The following is a 14,773-nucleotide window of genomic DNA, read 5'->3' as shown; positions in this document are numbered from 1 at the left end:
GGGGGGCCCTGGGAGTGACCAAGGCAGGGCAGAGGGGTTGGAGCCGGGACCCAGGCTCCCTGAGGGGTTGCTGCCCTGGAGGGAATGCAGAGAAGTCATGGTGTGAAGCCCTCCGCACGTGTGTCCATGCGTCAGGCTGCATGCTTGTCCAAAAATGGCTCTCCATGTCTGGATATCGGGCCTGGCACCCGAGTGTGTGCAGGAGTTAGTCTGTGGAGACAGATGCAATCTCTAGGGGGCAGGTGAGAGTCCAGCTGTAGCCGACTGGACTCCCAGCTCTGAAGCCCTCTGTGCTGGGCTGTGGCGTGTCTCTCTGCAGGTTTGCCCTTCATAAGAGCCTGGACAGTGGTCCCGGGGCCCCTGAGTGCCCACGTGGTTCTGGCGTCTGAGGGCGGTACCTGTGAGTGGCTGGTCGTGAAATGGGCATGCGGTCAGGGCTCAGGAATGTCTGGGGCAGCTGGAGGAGCCCAGCAGGGGCAACCCAGACCTCAGGCCTCCCGACCAGGTCAGAAGCCCACCAGCCGGCCCTCGCTGCCTGCTCCTGGTCTCCAGAGCAATGAGTGGTGGGCAGAGGTTCCTTAAGGGGCTTCTGGGAGGGGTCTGTGGACGGACTCGGGCCTGGAGAGTCGGGTTTGCCATGAGGGGCTGTGGCCTGCATGCCCCGTGCCCAGAGATCACACCTGAGGTCAGTGGGGGCCAGTGTTGGGACTCTGGAGGGGTGGGGGAGGAAGATCTGAGGAGGGGAGAAGGCTCAGACTGGGGGGCTCGAAGAGAAGAGGTGGTCATGGGGGGAGGGGGCAGGAAGCTGTACACACCGCCAGCACTCCAGATCGGGGAGCCCCACCAGGGAAGGGAGGAGGCGGCGTGGTGGCCTCAGAAGTGTTAGCAGCCCTGCTGCTGGCCAGCTGTCCCGTGGTCGTGGTCGGTGCATGTCCCTGGAATGTAGAATGGGGAGTGAGGGGTGGGAGCTGGGCTGAGGGGAGGAGACCCACTATGCCCAGCGCCGCCTGGGCCCTGGGGTCTGCAGGGGGGTCGCCAGAGGACATAGGGCAGGCACACCCATGAAAGGTAGGAGGACTGGAGGGCAGGTGTCTGTGTCCAGGGGTATCCGTTACATCTGCGGAGCTGGGTGGCTTCTCAGCATGTGTCCAAGCCTATGTCCCTGTGTGTCATCATGCTCCCGTGTCTGCACTCCTGGGTGCATCTGGGTGTGGCCGAGTGGGGGGGGTCAACGTCTCTGCCGTCCCCATGTGCCCGCCAGGGCCTTGCCCGGGACGCCAGTGCCAGGCAGGGGCACCTCAACCAACGTGCGTGCGTGCGCAGAGCTCCTGAAAGCGGAAGCTGGGGGCGGAGCCTGGGACCCCACCTTCAAGCCCACTGAGCGGAGGGGCAGGCTGAGGCTGCGGAGGGTCAGGGGTGGGTCTGAGTCACCGCCTCCGGAGGCCTTTTCCTGTGGGGGGAAGCGCCCGCCAATGAGGGCTGGGCCTGTCACGTGGGCCTGACAGCTGGGGGGGGTGGTGGCCAGCGACAATGTGGTCCCGAGGCCACTGACACTAGGAGCTGCAGCGCTGAGACCCCCGGCCCGCCCCGCCTCGGGCCCCTCGGGCCACTTGGCCTGGCCACAACATGTTCTCCAGGAAGAAGCGGGAGCTCATGAAAACCCCTTCTATCTCGAAAAAGAACCGGGCGGGAAGCCCCTGTCCGCAGCCTTCGGGGGTGAGTGAGCCTCTGCTGGGAGCCGGAGCGGGCGGGGATCTTGGAGCGACACCCGGGCAGCAGGGGGACCGGGGAACACCCTGCGCTCGGGCCTGGCGGGGCAGGGCCGGGCAGTGCCATGCTGGGCCGGCGGCGCGGGGCTGGAGCCAGCTACGGCCCCAGGCTGGACTGCAGGGACCACGCAGGACGGGCTGGGATCCCCACGTTCAGTTCACAGTAGGAGCCCTTGGGATGGCCACTGCACACCCCACCCCGTCCGGGGCTGCCTGTGGGGTCCAGGGAGTGTGGGTGCTCTGGGTCCGGGACTCCAGGGTGAGGGCTTAGGGAACTTGGGGCCTCCAGGCACAGTTAGATGTGAGAGCTACAGCCCAGCCACTGGGGGAATGTTTAGAGCAAGGAGAGTGTGCGGCGAGATCCATGGGGTGGGCCTCGTACGAAGCAGGCCTGTGGTGTCCGCAAGACTGAGGGGCCTAGTGGACCCTCAGAGTAAAAGAATCGAGGAGGTGTCTTCACCAGTGAGTAGGTGTGTCTGCAGTGGCCTCCCCTGAGGGGAGCTAAGGAGACCCTGGCCCTCCCTACCCCGCCCCCCTCCCAGGAAGTGGGTTGCCCCTCCCCCACACCCCGGCTGTGGTTTGGGTAGAGGCCGTTGTTTGTGAAAGCTCTGGGGAAGAGGATGTTGGGTAACAGGTGCGGGAGGGGCACAACACCAAATCTCAGCCCTCTGACCTGTGGCCTTTGATCCCCTGTGGGGTCAGGCTGAAGACCCTCCAGAGCCCCACTTCACTTCTGGGAAAACTGAGGCAGGGCCCAGTGGCGGCACCTGCTCTAGTGGCTCCCCCCACCCTCCCAGGAGCTGCCCAGGAGAGATGGGGCTGATGCAGTGTCCCTGGCGCCCAGCCTGGAACCACCAAGTGTGGCCTTGAACGCCAAGGCCACAGGCACACTCAAGAGGCCCACCAGCCTAAGCCGCCATGCCAGCGCTGCCGGCTTCCCACTGTCCGGAGCCAGCACCTGGACGCTGGGCCGTGGCCACCGCAGCCCACTCTCAACAGCCAGCCCAGCCGAGGGACCCATCCAGGGACCCTGCCCCGACACTGTGGAGGACATCTCCCACCTGCTGGCTGACGTGGCCCGCTTTGCCGAGGGCCTTGAGAAGCTGAAGGAGTGTGTTCTGCGTGAAGGTGAGAAGTGGCAGGGACACCGCGGCCTGGGTGGAAGGCAGTTGGACACAGATATCCCAAACCCTGTGGGGTTGAGGCAGGATGGAGGGAGGGATTTGGGGAGGCTCCAAAGAGGGTTGTAGGGAGGGCTTCATGGAAAAAGTCATTGCAGCTAGGGTTCTGAGGGATGTATAGGAGTTTGGCGGCAACCAGGAAGAGGGAATGTCACATGCACAGGCTCAGAAACATGGAGTGGAGGTGCGTTTGGGGGAACAAGTTTCAGGTGTATGAAATGTGTGAGGGTGGAGGCATTGAGAATGGCAAGCAGAGGGACCCTGGATGTTATCCTGAGGGTGGTGGGGAGCCGTAGAAGGTGTTAGAGCAGAGGTGGAACAAGGTCAGATCTGCACGTTGGACTGGAATGGACTGGAGGCAGGCTGAGGTCTGGACAGAGAGAGATTCAGGACGGACAAGGGGCAGGACCAGCATGTAAGCTGCAGGAGTGAGCGGCCTGTGGGATGGCAGTTCCGTTTTCTCCACGCGTCTGCTGACAGCCCAGCTTCCTGCCGAGTTATTTTCATCTGCTTCCTGTTTGTCTTTGGCCGCCAAGGAGGGCACTATGATCTCTCCTGCCAGAAACCGCAGTGCCAGGGCCATGCTAAACACTCTGGCCTGCTCCCCACAGGTGCCCATTTTACAGATGAGGAAACTGAGGCCCAGAGAGAGGCCCTGACTCCTGGCTCAACCAGCCAAGGAGGGGCCAGAGCCCGGATTCGACCTCAGACTGGAGAGACCTCAGCTTTGTAGGAGCTAATGGGCTCTGCTGGCCGGGCCTCTGCTGGGTCGGGGGGTGTCAGCCCCCAGGATTATCTGGTCCTGGGGTGGGGCTGGAGTTGTTTCCTGGGGAAAGTCTCTCTAATCTCGGTTCCTTTCCGATCCTGGTGCTTCCTTGGAGGCCAGGCCTGGGCAGGGTTGAGCCAGTGGGCGTCCTGCAGGAGGATGGGCCAGGGCAGGGGCACCCTTCTTTGAGCATTGGGGCAGCCCTGGGCCAGGGGAAGGGTCTGGAGCAGAGAGCATGTGGGTTTGCATCCTGCTGCTGCCCCTGCCAGGCTGTGAGACTGGATCAGCTGTCCCTTCTCTAAGCCTCTGGCATTTCATCTGTGAAACGGGGCAATGATACGCCCTGGGGAGTTGCTGACTGTAACCAGATGTCCTCGGTTCACAGTGATTGTTGTGGGGACAGTGAGAGGGCTTGGGGACCCCGTGCTGTCTACCTAGGAAGCAGTGGGCGGCGGGATCTAGGTGGGCAGGGTCTCCCCACACCTCCCCACGCCCTGTACCTGGGCCTGTTTCCCTGCCTGCCCTTGGCCGGTCCCATCCCGAATCAAATTGCATCTCCCTGGGTCCCAGGCTCCTGCTACCTGAGGCTGGGGAGCTAGCAGGACGCCGGGGCGGAGCTTTCCTCGGAGGGGGGCGGGTCTTCGGACCGGCCAGAGCCGGTTTGCTTGCAGAGGACCTGGCACCAAAGACCCCGGACCAGCCAGTTGCCTAGCCCGGCCTGCGCATTCACGGTCCCTGCGCCATGTGTATCTGCGGGACAGTGCACCCGGCGCTGCAGGAGGCGCCGGTGCGCTGCCAGGCGGGGCCCCGAGGTGAGGGGACCGTGCGGGGTGCGGGGTGCAGGGCCTGGCCAGGAGCACGTGGCACTCGGGGCATTTGCTGCCCAGCGCTTGCCTTGGCCAGTGCTGAGCTGGGCATGTCCAGGCTTCTCCAGAGTCCCACCTGCCCAGGTGAGTGTGCTGCGGGGACCCTGGTGTGTGGGAGGAATGTCCCGGGAAGGGGCGTGGCCCGGCCTTTCCTCAGCCGGCCTTTTATGGATTCCGTAAGCTCCTTCCCACCTCCCTGAGTTGGCCTCGGATTCAAAATCCTGCCCGGTGCTGAGGCACTGGGCTGCACTCGCAGGAATTTGGGGCCAGGGACTCCGTGGGGGTCTCCCTGTCGGTGGCATTCAGTGGGGGTCCTCAGTGCTGAAAAGGGATCAGACACCTATTTTCAGGTTCCGTTTTTAAAATGTTACATTTATTATTTATTTAGTTTTGAGCATCAGGTTCCAGGCACAGAGTCAGAGGCACACAGGTGAGGGAGATATACTCCCAGCTGGTGGCCAGGTCCCTCCTGGGTCTCAGGGTCGGCTCATTCCTTCCCCATCCATACATTCCTTCGGCTTTGTTTCCACTAGATGGTGCGTGTTCTGCCCACACACAGCGCTTTTTTCCAATTAAGAACATCTGAGGAGGGCATTTAAAGCCATGTTTGAAGATGCAGATCTGATCTTGACTCTCCTTTGCCCTAACACCTTCTGTGGCTCCCCATTGCCCTTATGGTAAAGCCAGGCAGTGTCCTTCTGCCTGGCATTCTCATGCCTTCAAAGCTAGTGGAGATGGAAAAGTTGTGTGATCCTTGAGAAATGACTTCTCCCCTGTATGCCTCAGTTTCCTCATCTGCAGAATGGGGGTGATGACAGCACCTGCCTCATGGGGTGGCTGGTCGGGAGAGAGTGAGGTAACGGGGTGTTTAAGCCCCAGTGCCCAGGCAGGCAGGGCTGGGAGAGAGCTGGACAGAGCCCTGAGAGTTTGGGGCAGGGAAGGGGCCGGGTGGGTTGCCTGGAGGAAGAGGCACCAGGACTGCAACTTGAAGGTCACTGGGAGTTTGTTTTCTGGAGGGACGAGGAAAGGGTGTTCTGAGCAGGACTGCCTAGACTGACATCTGACCTTTGATGACCTGGCCAGCAGTCGAGAGAGGGACAGTTCCTCACACACACACACACACACCTCTCAACGAGGTCACACACTGAGCTTCAGGCAGTTATCTTCTCCCACCTTGGCCTCAATTTCCCCACCCGGGGACAGGAGCTCTGAGGAGGGTTAGGATTAGGTGGTTAGGTGGGCAGGCTTTCCTTCCCTCCCTGCTCATACCCCCTCTGCCCGGCAGACCTCCTAGAGGCCCGCCGGCCGCTTGCCCATGAGTGCCTGGGTGAGGCCCTCCGCGTGATGCACCAGGTCATCTCCAAGTACCCACTGCTGAACACCGTGGAGTCGCTCACAGCTGCCGGCACCCTCATTGCCAAGGTCAAAGGTCAGCCAGGACAGGGCAGCAAGGGCTTTCTGTCTGGGTGGGCTTCCTGAAGGAGGGGATGTTTGAAGTGGGTTTTGAAGGATGCATAGGAGTTTGATGGGCACAACAACTCCAATGCTCCCCCTTCAGTTAGTTGCACGGGTGGTCACCTCCCAGACTGGGCCAACCCCTCTCGTCCTTGTCTGTCCCTAGCCTTCCATTATGAGTGTAACAATGATTCGGACAAGCAGGAGTTTGAGAAGGCCTTGGAGACCATCGCAGTCTCCTTCAGCAGCACGTGAGTGTGGGGGTGGGGAAGGGTGGCAGAGGGTGGGGACCCATGTGCCTCTTGACACTTGCCCCCTGCCCTGCAGTGTGTCCGAGTTCCTCATGGGTGAAGTGGACAGCAGCATCCTCCTCTCAGTGCCCCCTGGGGACCCGGGCCAGGTGAGAAGGGATGGCCTGGGTGCTGCACGGGGTCAGGCTGGCAGGGCGGATGAGTACCCCCTGCCCGCTCTGTGGACCGTGGTCTCCCGCTCTGTCCAGGGGGGGCGGTGACTGTCTCCTGCAGGGTGGGCATCAAACAGTACCCAGCCCGGACTGGACTCACCTGTCTCCCTCTGGTACAGTCAATGGAGAACCTGTATGGACAGGGGAGTGAGGGTGCCCCCCTCAGCAGTGAGGACTGTGATGAGGGTGAGTCTCTGAGCCTAGGGGTGGAGGGCTGAGGACGGAAGGAATGGTGGGCTGGGGAGGAGCCCGGGCTGAGAGGTCTCTGTCTCGCAGGCTGCCTCTCCCCGGAGGCGGTGGACACGCTGCTGCAGCGCTGTGAGGGGGGTGTGCATGCCGCGCTGCAGTACGCCAAGAACATGGCCAAGTACATGAAGGACCTCATCGGCTACCTGGAGAAGCGGAACGCGCTGGGTGCGAGCTGGGGCCCGCGGGGCGGGGTCTGGCTGGAAGGCCCCTCCCCTCACCCCTGCGCTCACATCCCTCCCCTCCCCCCTGCGCTCACACCCCTCCCCTCCCCTCCCCCCTGCGCTCACATCCCTCCCCGCCTGCAGAGATGGACTTTGCCAAAGGCCTGCAGAAGATCGTCCAGAACTGCAGACAGAGCGTCATGCAGGAGGTAGGGAACTCGAGGGAACGGGTCGGGGTCCCTCAGGCCTAGGTGTGTTTCGCCCCTCAAAGATGGGCCAAAGGAAAGGGGTTTCCCATCTCTGCAAGGGCAGCTGAGGGCGCTGGGGAGGCGGCGGGGCTTCCACGAGGGCGCCTGTCCCACCCCCGTGACTGCCGGCCCCGCCCCCACAGCCGCACATGCCCCTCCTGTCCATCTACTCGCTGGCCCTGGAGCAGGACCTGGAGTTCGGCCACGGCCTGGTACAGGCGGTGGGCACTCTGCAGACCCAGACCTTCGTGCAGGTAGGCTTCGCCCTGGAGGGTGGGTGGGGTGAAGGGTGCCCGGGTCTCCGTCACACCCGTCTCCCCACCCCCAGCCCCTGAACCTGCGGCGGCTCGAGCACGAGAAGCGCAGGAAGGAGATCAAGGAGTCTTGGCACCGCGCCCAGAGGAAGCTGGTACCGCGGGGCGGCGGGGCTGGGAGGGGGCAGGGCGGGCCGGCTCGCGCATGCGCAGTCCCCTGGTGCACTCCCGGGTGGTCCTTTCCCGAGTTTTGCGGACACCTGGCAGAGTGCCCTGTGCCCGCGTGGGGCTCGCTGTGGCGTCACAGGTTGGAGCGGGTCCTGCCTCCCAACTGCTCCAGCCCCATTACCTGCAGCTGCAGCAGGAGAGGCCCTGGCCCGGGGCCCCCATCACTGTCACGGGTCAGATGTCCGGAGGGACCGGATCACCCGTGGCCGCCAGGAGCAGGTCTGGGTTAGAGGGAAGCTGAGGCTCTCTCAGGTCTGGTGGATGCTCCAGGTTCCTCTGTGTTGCTCTTTTCCCACCTCTCTTTTGGGCTGTTCCAAAGGCACTAGCAATCTTTTGCACTGCTCTTTAGGCCTGCCAACAGGGTCTGCGGTGCAAAGAGCCCCCACGGCCCCTGCTCCAGCTAGTGGTGTCCTGTGGCACATCTGGCAAATGAGCCTCTCTCCCCTTTTCTACACCTGATGACAGCTTGCCGAGTACCCTGTTCTGCTTCTGGCCTTTTACAGTCACCTCCATATCCAGGGACTGGCCCCATCTCACTCCATGTGAAACTCCTCCTCCCTTTTTCTCAGCTGCAAGTGCTCAGCTGCAGAGCCATAGGGCTTAGTTCACTAAATCCCTATTGATGAACAGTTTAGTTGTTGTTGAGCTGTTGCTGTTTCAAACACCACGGCTGTGACGAGCTTGTGCCCCTGTTCTCAGACATGTGACCTAGCATTTATCTCAGATCAGTGCCCGAAAGGTAATGGCTGGGTCACAGATGTCATGAGCATAGAAGCTGACCTCCTGAGCCACAGCCATGCTTTTCCTCTTCTGTGAGCTCTAAGTTCATATCCTTTGCTCACCTTGGATTGGACAGTAGCCTGTTTCTTATTGACTTGCCAGAGCTCTTTACATATTAGAGAACCCAGCCCTTGATGACATGTGTTACAAACTCCCCCACCCCCAGTTTATTGTTTTGACTTTTGATTTAACCTGTTGCCTGTTTTCCCAGTTGAAACCCATGATTGTTAGTAGAAGTCTTTTATGGTTTCTGGGTTCTGTGTCACGTATGGAAAGGCCTTCCCCATGCTATGTTTAAGAAATTCTCTCATGGTTTCTCCTAGTACTCATGTGAGCTGTTTTCTTTATGTTTAAGCTTCTGATCGTGTAGACTGTGAGGTGTGGCCCCCAGAAGGCCCACTGGGTTTTGACTAAGTGCTCTTCCTGCCAACCCTGAGGGTGCCTGACTTCCTGTCTGAGCAGCCTCACTGTTCTCATCTCTGAGACAGGAAATGAAAGAGATAGAAGCACAAGTCGCTCTGGCAGGTGTGGGTGTAGGTGTCGAGAGGATGATGTAGTTGGTGTCTCCTTCAGAGCTTAGCTGTGCCTCAGCTTCCCTGGCTGTGAAATGGGCATGCCAGATACTGGCTCCTCCCTGGGTCGCCCTGTAGGTGTCACCTCCTGTCCTTCCACCACTGGTTCTTGGGTGGGGGCCTCTGTTTGCTTGACTGGCCATGGGATTCTGGCCCAAGGGATGGGGGTGGCAGAGGTCCCTAACGCGGTCTCTGGCTGATGGTGCTGGTCTGGTCCTTCCCATGTCCACAGCAAGAAGCAGAGTCCAATCTGCGCAAGGCCAAGCAGGGCTACGTTCAGCGCTGCGAAGACCACGACAAGGCCCGCTTCCTAGTGGCCAAGGCAGAGGAAGAGCAGGTGGGCGCTGGCCCGGGTGCAGGGGGCGTGGCCTCCAAGACCCTGGACAAGAGGCGGCGCCTGGAGGAGGAGGCCAAAAACAAGGTGAGGGCGGGTCAGGGGGCAGGAGGTGCGGGACAAGACCCATGGTGTCAGGGCCTGACCTGTGCAGGATTGCCCACCGCCGGGCCTTTGTCTGGGCTGTGCCTCCTGCCAGGAATGCCTTCCTGTCCTTTTGTGCCTGGCTGATTTCCGTGTGGGGCCTGAAGATGCCCTGAGGGCTGAACCCCAGGCTGAGGCCTCTCTGGGCACCCCGCCCCGCCCCCACCCCAGGCGGAGGAAGCCATGGCCACGTACCGCACGTGCGTGGCGGATGCTAAGACGCAGAAGCAGGAGCTTGAGGACACCAAGGTGACGGCACTCCGGCAGATCCAGGAGGTCATCCGGCAGAGCGACCAGACCATCAAGTCGGTGAGCACCGTGCTCCCACCCCCAGCCCCCGCCCCTGTCGCTGCCCGTCCAGGCTCAGGACCTCCAGCACTTAGGGCCCCTCCCACCTGCCTGCCCGTAGGCCACCATCTCCTATTACCAGATGATGCACATGCAGACGGCCCCGCTGCCTGTGCACTTCCACATGCTGTGCGAGAGCAGCAAGCTGTACGACCCGGGCCAGCAGTACGCCTCCCACGTGCGCCAGCTGCAGCGCGGCGAGGAGCCAGACGTGCACTACGACTTTGAGCCCCACGTCTCCGCCAACGCCTGGTACCCTGCCGTCTGCGCATGCCTGGGGGAGCCGGACTTCCCTCCTGAGGTGGGGGAGGGGGCAGTGAGCCTCAGTGACCCCCATCGTGGCCCCTTATTTTGGCTGTTGGTCCCACCAGGTCCCCAGTCTTGCGTGCCCGAAAGGGCAGCTTCAACGTCAGCGATGCTGCGGTGGCGGAGGCTGCGGGCTGCCCCCCAGAGGAAGGTGGGCCTGGCGACGGGGAGCTTGCCAAGGAGCGCAGGGGTGAGTGTCCAGCAGGGGCAGGGGCGGGCGCGGGCCCCCTGCAGCCCCCTTCAGCCCTTCACTAGGGACAACTTGGCAGGTGGGCGCGGACACCAGGTGCACAAGTCGTGGCCGATCGCCATCTCAGACTCTGACGCCAGTCTGGACCCCAGCCCTGGCTCAGGTGAAGGGGCCTGGCCGGCAGGTGGGGGGGTGGGGGGCTCGCAGAGCTGCCGCCCCCAGGTTTCAGCGGGCTCATTGTGCAGCCGGGGGCCCTTGGGGGAGTCTCTGACAACCCGTTTCCTGCTCAGGGGACTTTAAGAAGTTCGAGCGCATGTCTTCCAGTGGCACCATGTCGTCCAGCGAGGAGCTGGCCGACCAGGAGAGCAGCACAGGCGCATCAGCCTTTGACCAGGGTGAGGGGACCCCTGGGTGGGGCAGCGGGGAGAGGGGGGTTTGGACTCTCTGTGCACCTGGCCCTGACCTGCCTCGGTAACACTGACCACCTGCCCCCCACCCCCACCAGATGACCTCAATGGCATGGCCCCGGAGCTGCCTGTGGCCATGCCCAGCGGGCCCTTCCGCCATGTGGGGCTGTCCAAGGCGGCCCGTACCCACCGGCTCCGGAAGCTCCGCTCGCCGGCCAAGTGCCGGGAGTGCAACAGCTACGTGTACTTCCAGGGCGCCGAGTGTGAGGAGGTGAGCGGCGGTCCCGGGGGAGCCAGGCACCTGCATGTGCGCCCTCAGGACGGTGCCATGCAGAGCGCTGGAGGGAAGTGAAGCCAGGAGCACTTGCAGTCTCCTGGGGGAGAGCATCCCAGGAGGAGGGCTCAGCCAGTGCTGAGGGAACCAGAGGGCCGTGGGAGCAGCCCAGGCTGCACTGGTGGCAGGGGCACGTTTCCCAACCAGGAGGGGTGAAAGCTGCCCTGTAGGGGGGTGATGAGAGCGGCGGGGGTCGCGGTGGAAGGGGGAGCCGCGGGTGTCTGGGCGGAGCTGGGGCACCAGGAAGGTCTGCTCACTCCTCGCCTGCTCCCAGTGCTGCCTGGCCTGCCACAAGAAGTGCCTGGAGACCCTGGCCATCCAGTGTGGCCACAAGAAGCTGCAGGGCCGCCTGCAGCTCTTTGGCCAGGACTTCAGCCAGGCCGCCCGCAGCACCCCGGACGGCGTGCCCTTCATCGTCAAGAAGTGTGTCTTCGAGATCGAGCAGCGGGCGCTGCGCACCAAGGTGACCGACGCGGGCACAGCTGCGGGGGCTCCAGCCGAGGGGCCATGCAGGGAGGGGAGGGGTGTGGGCCCAGGCTGACTGCGGGCTCCCACAGGGCATCTACCGGGTCAATGGGGTGAAAACGCGTGTGGAGAAGCTGTGCCAGGCCTTCGAGAACGGCAAAGAGCTGGTGGAGCTGTCGCAGGCCTCGCCCCACGACATCAGCAACGTCCTCAAGCTCTACCTGCGCCAGGTGAGACAGATGGGGACAGAGCAGAGCAGATCCTGGGCTGGACCCGAGCTTGGTGGGGCGCGTGGCCAGCTCTAAGCAGGGTTGTGGTTGCTAGGCCAGGGGCGTGGTCAGTACAGGGTGGGCGGGACCTGTGGCTGTCAGGGGCGGGGCTGCTGTTAGGGGCGGGGCCAGGCCCATTGACCCCCACACCTAACCGTCACCCTGCAGCTGCCTGAGCCGCTCATCTCCTTCCGCCTCTACCATGAGCTTGTGGGGCTGGCCAAGGACAGTCTGAAGGCAGAGGCCGAGGCCAAGGCGGCAACCCGAGGCCGGCCGGATGTCACCGAGAGAGAGGCTGTGGCCGTGGCCATGGCGGGCCGGCTGCGGGAGCTCCTGCGGGACCTGCCGCCAGAGAACTGGGCCACGCTGCAGTACCTGATGCGGCACCTGCGCAGGTGAGGGCTGGCCAGGCCGGGGTCAAGGGCGGCGGGGTCCCGGGAGGCGCTCACACCTGCTCCTGCACCCTCTGACCCCCAGGATCGTGGAGGTGGAGCAGGACAACAAGATGACACCGGGGAACCTGGGCATTGTGTTTGGGCCCACGCTGCTGCGGCCCCGGCCCACTGAGGCCACCGTGTCCCTCTCCTCCCTGGTGGACTACCCACACCAGGCCTGCATCTTGGAGACGCTCATCACCCACTACAGCCTGGTCTTTGAGGAGGAGCCCGAGGTGGCATCTGGGTGCCAGGTGAGGGTTGTCCACCCTGGGCGGGGGGTGTAGGGCTCTGTGAACATCATGGGGGCCGGGAATCTCACTCACCCCCAGCAGGATTAGACAGAAAGAAGGGCTGGGAGATGTCTGGCTCGGACGGGGCCAGAGCCCCGTCAGGGGCACCCAAGGCATCTTTTAAGCAAAGAACTGGATGAAGTGTGGGTTCAGATCTGCGGACGGAGCCCCAGGCAGTGCAGAGGCCCTTCGGCCTTCCCCCACGTCCCCTGGAGCTCACATCAGAACGCACTAGACCCGCCGTCCTGCCCCTTCTCCCATTTCTCGTCTCTGTGCTGCCTACAGCACATCCTCTGGGTCCAGCCTGCTGCTCTCCTCAGCCGACAGGCCTTGTTTCTGTTCGCTTCCAGGCAGCATCAGCTCCCACGCTCAGTCCCCACTGTGCGTCTTTAACCCCTCATCTGGCATCTCTGGCTGTGGAGGTGACACGCCTGGGTGTGGCCTCAGGACAGTGGCTCCCACGCTGGTGTCCATGCAGGGCCTGCCTCAGCCTTTCTGGCCAGGGCCTCTGCCCGCTTTGGACGAGCTCAGCCTGCTCGTGACTTGGGATCCGGGGGCCTCACCTGCTCAGCTGCAGCGGGTGTTAAGTTTTTAGGGTTTAACAAGACAGAAAAATGGAATGTGGGATGGCCGGAACTGTGGTGCTCCCTGACCTCCATTCCGCCTCTGCAGGATGTGACGTCCAACCAGGGGGCCGAGGTGGTGGTCCAGGAGCCGTATCCGGAGGCCAGCGGGGGCATGGCCTCACCCCTGCCGGAGGAAGCTGAGGATGGGGGCCTTGGTGAGCAGTGGGCCCAGGCGGCGGATGACACAGTGGGTCCACCTCAAGGGCTGCATCCCGGTTTGTCTCCCATGGAGACCATGAGTAACACCTGCTTTTTCACTGTCTTTAACGTGTTACAAACTCTTGCAAAGAGACACCCTTTCGAGGTGTTTTTTCCAACGCCGAGAAATGGGCACCCCGAAGTGGAAACGACCCCAGTGTCTGAGACTCTGCACCTCCGCCTGACCCGGGAGGGTTCTAAAGGGGGAGCTGGGCCTGCTGGGGGGAGGCGGACGCCCAGTCCTCCGCCCAGTGCCCCCCACCCTGCTCACAGGCTGTCCATCTTTTTCTCTCTCTCTGTCCCTGTCCCTCTCCCTTGGACTTTCCAGAACCCCACGTTGCCTCCAATGACTCCGACTCAGAACTGGAGGAGGCCTCGGACCTGCCATCCCCAGCGGGTGGGGCGGCCCTGCACCGCCTTGGCTTCCTAGAGAAGTTGGGCGGCGTGGAGGGTGGCCGGGACAGCCGCAGTGGCAGTGAGGAGCAGCTGGGCACTGCTACTGGGGAGGAGGAGGATGGGCCCGGGCCTGGGGTCTGGGAGGACCTCGGGGAGGAGCCGGCCCGGCGGCTCGCCGAGCACAATACCAACCAGTGCAACAATGTGGCTGTGGCCCGCCTGCCAGCCGTGAGGCTCCGTGGCGGGCGGCTGGCAGGGGGCGCGGGCTGGGAGAGGCGGCCAGAGTTCGTGTAGCTGGGGCAGCGGGCAGGTCTGCTCCAGGCTCCTGTCCCTGTGGACACGTCACCGAGAGGCCTCTCCTTCCGCCCACAGCGGCGAGGGCATCACTGGCCAACTTTTCCAGAAGCTTCTGCCCGCGCTGCTCCGCACGCCCACCAGGCCCCACTCCTCTGAGCTGGGGGATTCTGCTCTTGGAGTTGCCCCGGCTGTGATGGAGGGACCCTGCCCACCCTGGCGCTGGGCCGTGGAGGCCACATGGCAGCTGGGAGGAGGGCTGGACGCCTTTGTGGATGGTGGGCGGGTGGCCTTGGGATGCCCTGGCTTTTACGGAAAACTGGGTTTGGATACCTGGGGCTGAGGATGCAGTGAAGTTCCACGATGGAGTTCTTTGACAGGCACATTCCTTTTGCATAAAATAAAGTCTTTAACCTCAGCCTGTCTTCTCTGGCAGCAGTGGCCTAGTGACCCAGACACACAGGGCACTAAGCGCCATCCCCAGCTCCTCGCTGGGCTTGAGGGGCAGGGCAGGGAGCTGTGAAGAAGAAATTCCACCACAAGGCAGCCCCGTCAGGCGCGGGAGCCCAGGTGGCCGTGGGGCCCAAGTCCCATTGACTCCTGACTCGGGCCGCCAGCCCCCGGTGGCTCCCGAGCACTGAGGTGTGGCTGCTGTGCTGAGGAGCCGCAGCTGAAATCTACTTGCACCAAAGCCCTCTGGAAGACAGCGGCCACCACATGGAACGGCACAGCGAGGAAGAGGC

The 14,773-nt window shown here is 62.9% G+C and overlaps 1 protein-coding gene across 3 annotated transcripts; it reads left to right on the top strand.

Annotated features, from left to right (window-relative positions):
- Window positions 1-2: 2 nt before the first annotated feature.
- ARHGAP45 (Rho GTPase activating protein 45) lies at window positions 3-14,448 on the top strand. 3 transcript variants are annotated; one of them, XM_067734529.1, is made up of 23 exons: window positions 3-685; window positions 2,567-2,897; window positions 5,868-6,011; window positions 6,204-6,288; window positions 6,365-6,437; window positions 6,620-6,686; window positions 6,777-6,914; window positions 7,055-7,119; window positions 7,302-7,412; window positions 7,487-7,567; window positions 9,225-9,413; window positions 9,642-9,779; window positions 9,880-10,070; window positions 10,190-10,314; window positions 10,394-10,477; window positions 10,605-10,709; window positions 10,820-10,992; window positions 11,330-11,518; window positions 11,613-11,750; window positions 11,958-12,184; window positions 12,267-12,477; window positions 13,189-13,297; window positions 13,669-14,448. In XM_067734529.1, the coding sequence occupies exons 1-23, from the start codon at window positions 557-559 to the stop codon at window positions 14,028-14,030; spliced, it is 3,465 nt and encodes a 1,154-aa protein (XP_067590630.1). In that variant the 5' UTR covers window positions 3-556; the 3' UTR covers window positions 14,031-14,448. The 3 variants fall into 3 exon arrangements, with proteins under 3 accessions (XP_067590630.1, XP_067590628.1, XP_067590629.1); XM_067734527.1 differs by lacking the exon at window positions 3-685 and adding an exon at window positions 896-1,716; XM_067734528.1 differs by lacking the exons at window positions 3-685; window positions 10,394-10,477 and adding an exon at window positions 896-1,716.
- Window positions 14,449-14,773: the final 325 nt, after the last annotated feature.

This window comes from Pseudorca crassidens, chromosome 3 (genome assembly GCF_039906515.1).
Source record: "Pseudorca crassidens isolate mPseCra1 chromosome 3, mPseCra1.hap1, whole genome shotgun sequence".
Lineage (NCBI taxonomy): Eukaryota > Metazoa > Chordata > Mammalia > Artiodactyla > Delphinidae > Pseudorca > Pseudorca crassidens.
Note: the sequence above shows the minus strand (reverse complement) of the source record. Positions and strands in the feature narration are given on the sequence as shown.

Excerpts from the sequence above, each read along its gene's own strand:
- ARHGAP45 (XM_067734529.1), top strand. The coding sequence starts at position 557 with ATGAGTGGTGGGCAGAGGTTCCTTAAGGGGCTTCTGGGAGGGGTCTGT. Across the intron at positions 6,438-6,619 it reads CCCCTGGGGACCCGGGCCAG|TCAATGGAGAACCTGTATGG; the intron begins GTGAGAAGGGAT and ends CCTCTGGTACAG. Across the intron at positions 10,315-10,393 it reads GCTTGCCAAGGAGCGCAGGG|GTGGGCGCGGACACCAGGTG; the intron begins GTGAGTGTCCAG and ends ACAACTTGGCAG.